This window comes from Parasteatoda tepidariorum, chromosome 8, assembly GCF_043381705.1.
Source record: "Parasteatoda tepidariorum isolate YZ-2023 chromosome 8, CAS_Ptep_4.0, whole genome shotgun sequence".
Lineage (NCBI taxonomy): Eukaryota > Metazoa > Arthropoda > Arachnida > Araneae > Theridiidae > Parasteatoda > Parasteatoda tepidariorum.
In genome coordinates this window covers 85,188,578-85,195,181 of record NC_092211.1, presented here as the reverse complement: position 1 = coordinate 85,195,181, position 6,604 = coordinate 85,188,578, and the positions used below count along the sequence as shown (strand labels likewise).

Here is a 6,604-nt window from a genome sequence, read left to right as displayed (position 1 = left end):
ACCTTATCCTTACTTTTGCGTCTGCTAAATTACCAACTGCAATTAAAATGGCTTGGATTAACTGCCCGGTTCGGCCTTATGTCCCAAATCCTTTGCGTTGTTACCAATGTCAAAGGTTTGGGCATTCAAAAACATCTTTCCGAGGTCGACCGGTGTGTGCCCGTTGCTCCAGTACAGACCATGAAGACACTTCTTGCGAGCTGCCACCTCTTTGCATCAACTGCAAGGGTGATCACGCAGCTTACGCCAGAAGTTGTCCGAAATGGTCGCAAGAAAAGGAAATCCAGTCAGTCAAAGTATTACAGAACTTAACATTTAACGAAGCCCGCAGAATAGTTACTGCCCGCACTCCCCGTCCGGGTGTGTCCTATTCTGCAGCAGCTAAAACTTCATATTGCACATTAAGTACGCAGACAGATTCCTCAATATTATCTACCCTACAACTAACAAAACAAAATCCACAATTTAATTTTACCGGACCATCTACTTCTTGCAGACCTGTATCTAAATCCCCACCTCCAAAAACATCTCGAATGACATCCCCTGAAAAGCCTCGTCCTGCCTTAAAGCAGCGCTCGAATATAAAGTTGCCACCTAGCCTGAAACCAGGTATCCCTAAAAAGAATAAAGATCCAAAATTTATACAAATCGTTAAAAAGTCCACTTCAGATATCTTGCAGAAGATGGATACAGAAATAACACTACATCCATCGGATGACGAATCGATTTTCGACGACCCACCGATGGATGTTACGTCTAAATCAAAATTTAAATCCAAAGGATAATGGCAAATTCCATTATCTCTTGGAATTGTCGCAGTGTGCGAAACAAAATCTCTGACATCAGAGATTTAATTTGTAAATATCACCCATCATGTTTTACAATCCAAGAAACTCATTTAACATCATTTGATAATTTTAATGTTCATAATTATGCATGTTACCGAAACGACCATGATGCCGGTAGTAGACCTAATGGTGGTGTCGCGATTTTAACATCAACAAGTTTTACATCAATTCGTCTTTCATTGTCAACGTCATTACAGGCTATTGCAGTTAAGATTCATATAAACATTACGATTACAGTCTGTTCCATTTACATACCTCCACATGCTTCAGTTTCACAACATGATTTAAACTCATTAATTCATCAGCTGCCTACGCCTTTCATTTTGCTTGGGGACTTTAATGGTCACAACGAACTATGGGGTAGTTCCGACACAAATGCTCGAGGGCATCAAGTTGAAAAGCTCATCCATGATCATAATCTATGTTTACTGAATCAAGGTGAAGATACTCACTTTCATGAACCAACGCGAACTTTTCATTGCATTGATCTTGCTTTATGTTCACCTGCGTTTTTAACCTTTTCAGAATTTTCGGTTGATAATGATCTTCATAATAGCGATCATTTCCCAATCATTGTTTCATATACACCTACTGCTTCTATCACTACAAGACCCTCTACATTTATTTACCATCGTGCTGATTGGAGGCTTTTCGCACGGCTTGCTGACATTACAGAAGATATGGTGTCAGATGAAAATCTTGAAGCTGCTGTTGAAACGGTGACTTCTGTGATCATCAATGCTGCACATAGTAGCATACCAAAAACATCAACTTCTCGTCCCCGGCATCGCAAGCCATGGTGGACTGCTGAATGCTCCGCAGCTCACAAAGAGAAGCAGAGGCTATGGAACATCTTCCGTCGGTATCCTACAACGGACCATCTTGTCGATTTTAAACGAGCTAAAGCGATTGCACGCAGGATTCGGCGTCAAAGCCAGAGAGAATCTTGGTCACGCTATGTTTCATCCATCACATCTACAACATCTCCCAGACAAGTCTGGTCGAGGGTTAAGAAAGCGAATGGTATCTACCGTGAATTCCATCTTCCGGTATTTGATATAAACGGTATCACGCACTCTGACCCTGTAGATGTGAGTAACATCTTGGGTGAAACATTCGCTGCCGTATCTAGCATTGATAGTTATAGCTCAGCTTTTCAAGCTCACAAACATAGACTTGAAGACCAGACGCTGCAGTTTGCGACTCGACGGCAATTTCAATATAATTGTAACTTCACATTTCATGAATTGCAGCGATCGCTGTCAAAAGCACCCAATACGAGCCCCGGCCTTGATGGTGTATCATATCACATGCTTCGCCATTTGACTTCTGCATCTTTGCAGAATATCCTGTTACTTTTTAACAGATTATGGACGGAGCTGATATACCCATCAAGTTGGCGGCTGGCTCTTGTGATACCAATTTTAAAGCCAGGTAAGGATCCAACGGAACCAATAAACTACCGCCCAATAGCTCTGACTAGCTGCTTCAGCAAGGTATTTGAGCTTATGGTCAACTCTCGCTTGGTTTACTTTCTGGAGAAGAAAAAACTCATTCCCGACTTTCAAAGTGGTTTTCGGAAGGACAGGTCGACCATTGATAACATTGTTGCATTAGAAACACGTATCCGGAATGCTCTTGTCCGACGTAACCATTTTATCTCTATCTTCTTTGATATTGAGAAGGCGTACGATCGGACATGGAGATACGGCATTCTAAAGGCATTGTTTAATATGGGCCTCCGTGGTCACCTACCTATGTTTATCAAAAACGTTTTGAGTCAGAGATATTTTCATGTTAAACTGGGTAGTACATTTTCTGATCTCTACATCCAATCTGAAGGTGTTCCACAAGGTTGTGCTCTGAGTGTTATACTCTTCATAGTCCATGTTTCCTCCATTTTAAACATTCTACCCCCTACAGTTTTTGGCTCACTTTATGTTGATGACCTCAATGTCTCATGCTCAGGATCTGACATGAGAGTAATCGAACGTCAGTTACAACTTGCTGTCAAAAAATAGTAAAATGGTGTGATGAGAATGGCCATACCCTTTCACCCTCCAAAAGCTCATATGTACATTTTTGTCGGCAACGTCAGCTTCACAATGATCCTGTAATTCATATTCATAACATTGCTATACCAGTCGTTATGGAAACAAAATTTCTTGGAGTCATTTTCGATCATAAGCTTACTTTTCTACCTCACATAAAACAATTGAGGAAAAGATGCGAGAGATCCCTAAATATGTTACGGGTGCTTTCTAACACGTTTTGGGGTGCTGGCCGTACCGCGCTATTGCGAATTTACCAAGCACTTATACTGTCGCGCATTGACTATGCATGCACAGTTTATGGAACGGCTTCTGCTTCTAACTTAAAACGTCTAGATACGGTGCATCATACGGCGTTACGCATATGTAGTGGAGCATTTCGCACTTCTCCTGTTGAGAGTTTGTATGCTGTGTGTCATCAACCTTCTCTCAATTTCAGACGCATGCAGCTCTCTTTAACATTTTACTTTCGCGTCCTGTCATCTTCATCGAACCCTCTTCGACGTGAGATTATTCCACTAAGTTTACAACGATTATATGATGCACGACCCTCATATATACCACCTTTTAACTCTCGCATGCGATCACTCATTCAGACTTTGGATTTTTGTGATATACCATCGCAATCTGTAAATTATTTTCTCATCCCACCATGGACTATTTCATCATATTATCTTGATTGTTCATTTGTGTCATACAGTAAATCTAATGTCTCACCTAGCATTTTTCAACAGCTGTTCACTTTCCATCGTCATCAGTATATACAATACATAGCAGTTTTTACAGATGGATCTAAGTTCCCTGGACATGTTGGTTGTGGGATTGTTGTGGCTGATATTACTTACAGCTACGACATTCCTGCAATTTGCTCTGTTTTTACAGCGGAAGCATTTGCTATCCTGTTAGCTTTAAGACTCATTTCTTCGCATTCGGTTAGAAAGTTTCGTATAAACTCTGATAGTTTGAGTGTTTTAAGACAGTTAGAACATGTGAGAAACGAAGCTCATCCAATTTTAATTTTTATTCAACATATATTGACTTCTCTATATAAGAAGGGTTATAAAATTTTATTTTGCTGGATTCCCAGTCATGTAGGCATTAAAAGGAAATGACAAAGCTGATTCTGCTGCACGATCTGCCTCTTCTCCAATAACATTATCTGTCCCATTTTCTGATTTAAAAAACCACATTCGCAAACTTTTTCAGTGTTTATGGCAGCATTACTGGGACCTGCAAGGTGAAAACAAATTACATTCTGTTAAACCTACTCTGGAGCCTTGGCCTGCAGTGCACATGCGCAGGGCAGATGTCAAACTCACCCGCTTGCGACATACTCGACTTACTCACCTTCATTTGCTATTTGGAGAACCTCCTCCCAAATGCAACGATTGCAACGTTTTACTCACGATTCATCACATTTTAATACTTAGTCCATGTTTTAACCAGCTTCGCCTCACCTTTTTCAGTAGCTCCATTTTATGCATAAAGGACTTGTTAGATGAAAACCATCATCCTAACATCTTTGCTTTTCTTCGCACTATTGCTATTTTAAACAGTATATAAGTGATTTATCACGCTTACCATTTTTATCAAGTTTTATCCACATATAAAAATACTTGTATTTACACTGTTTTAGAATTTTCATCATTTTCACTATACTTATTGATTGTGTAATTGTACTCTATTCTACCTTTTAATATGTTTTTAAAACCGTGTGTCTGGCGCAGCATGTCCTCTCTGGACCATGTGCCATTATATCTTACATTCAATTCAATTCAATTCTCTCGATTTACGTCGCATGCAGTTGTCTGTAGCCTATTACTATCGTGTGAAATCCTGCAAGTCTCACCCTTTAAAACATGATGTCTTTCCATCAAGCTTGGAACGATTGTATGACGCTAAACCTTCATAAGTCCGTCCATTTCATGCTCGTGTGCGCTCTCTCATACGAACTTTTGACATGTGTGACGTGCCAACACAATCAGTAGATTATCTTCTCATACCACCCTGGATCATCGCACCATATCAGTTTTATCCCCTTTTTAAGTTGTACAGTAAATCTAATGTAGCATCCCTCATTTATCAACAAATATTCAATTCTCATCGTCACCAATATTTTGAGTATGTACCCGTATATACTGACGGATCAAAATCGGCGGGATATGTAGGCTGTGGTGTCATCATTGCTGATGATACTTAGAGCTACAAAATCCCAGATATTTGTCCCGTCTTCACTGCGGAAGCTGTTGCCACCCTTTTGGCATTGCGGCTGATTTCTTCACTCTCCGAACGAAAGTATTTTATATACTCCGGTAGTAAGAGCGTTTTGAACCAGCTAGAAAGTTTTGGCAGCGATACTCACCCAATCTTATGCTTCATTAATCATTTATTAATCGCTCTTCACAAGAAGGGATTTGATATTTTATTTTGTTGGATACCGAGTCACGTCGGTATACCAGGAAATGAGTTGGCTGATTCTGCAGCACGATCTGCCACTACTGCCTTAACAATTTCTGTACCATACTCAGATATTAAATTACATATTCGGCAGATTATCGTATCTCTTTGGCAACAACATTGGGATCTTCAAACTCAAAATAAACTATATAATATAAAATCTGATCTCAATCATATACCAGTATTGCGTCGACGTAGTGCAGATGTAAAGCTTACTCGTCTCAGAATCGGCCACACTCGACTCACCCATCTTCGTCTGTTATTTGGAGAACCTCCTCCCAAATGCGACACTTGTAACGTTTTACTTACGCTTCATCACATTTTAACCAATTGTCCCTGTTTTAACCAACATCGTATTACCTTTTTTAACAGCACTATTTTATGTTTGAAGGATTTGTTAGGTGAAATCCATCATCCTAACATTTTCGCATTTCTGCGAGCTATTGGTATTTTATATTGTATATAGAAGGTCTTATCTGATTTTATTTACTCCTATTTATTATCCATTCACCGTTTTACCTTATATAAATACACCTTTTATTGGACTTTAGTGACTTTTAAATATATTCATCTCGTTATTGACGGTTTTATTACCTTTATGTATTTTATAGAAATAAAAATGTACTAAGCATTTTACATTTTAAGCCGCATTAACGAACTGTTTGGCGCAGCATGTCCTCTTTTGGATCTTGTGCCATTAAACTCTACAATCAATCAATTGTAATAATTGTTTGTCAGATTTAACCTCATAGTAACAAAGCTTTAGCGCCCCTTTACCATGTGATTTACCATTACATTTATTTTTAAGCTTAGATTTCTTTTTATCCTGACTACCATTTTTTGCCACTTTGAGAGGATGAAAAGCTGAAATTCTACGTCCAGATCCTGTTAGGCTTGTACGTCTGGCTATAGAGGTTGGCTGAACTTTAATTTCTTCCCCAAAACTTGGCTTCCGAAGAGCATCTAAATTTTCCAAATCTGCCATGATTTATAATCTCAGAATATTTTTTATGAGCCTGTCCGCAGAATATTGCCTGTTGGCTGCGCAACAATCACAAAACGCTTCGTTTCGACTCTTCTTTTAAGATATCTTTTTGGATATCAGACATACGTCTTGCAATTTCTTTTGTGCAGTTGTCTCCTCCATTAATAATATCTTCTGATGATTTTTTTATATAATAACAGTTGAAAAAAGTTTTTAAAATAAATCTTTAAAATCGGCAAAACCTTGTTGCTTCATCGAGAACA

The 6,604-nt window shown here is 39.0% G+C and overlaps 1 protein-coding gene across 1 annotated transcript; it reads left to right on the top strand.

The window, feature by feature from the left end:
- Positions 1-2,997: 2,997 nt before the first annotated feature.
- On the top strand, positions 2,998-4,462 carry LOC122272150 (uncharacterized). The gene is made up of 2 exons (XM_043055411.2): positions 2,998-3,888; positions 3,995-4,462. Exons 1-2 carry the CDS (start codon positions 2,998-3,000, stop codon positions 4,460-4,462), a joined length of 1,359 nt encoding a protein of 452 aa, XP_042911345.2.
- The last annotated feature ends 2,142 nt before the right edge of the window (positions 4,463-6,604 follow it).

Coding starts and splice junctions, on each gene's coding strand:
- LOC122272150 (XM_043055411.2), top strand. CDS start 2,998: ATGGAAACAAAATTTCTTGGAGTCATTTTCGATCATAAGCTTACTTTT. Junction 3,889..3,994: donor TTTTAAGACAGTTAGAACAT/GTGAGAAACGAA, acceptor CCAGTCATGTAG/GCATTAAAAGGAAATGACAA.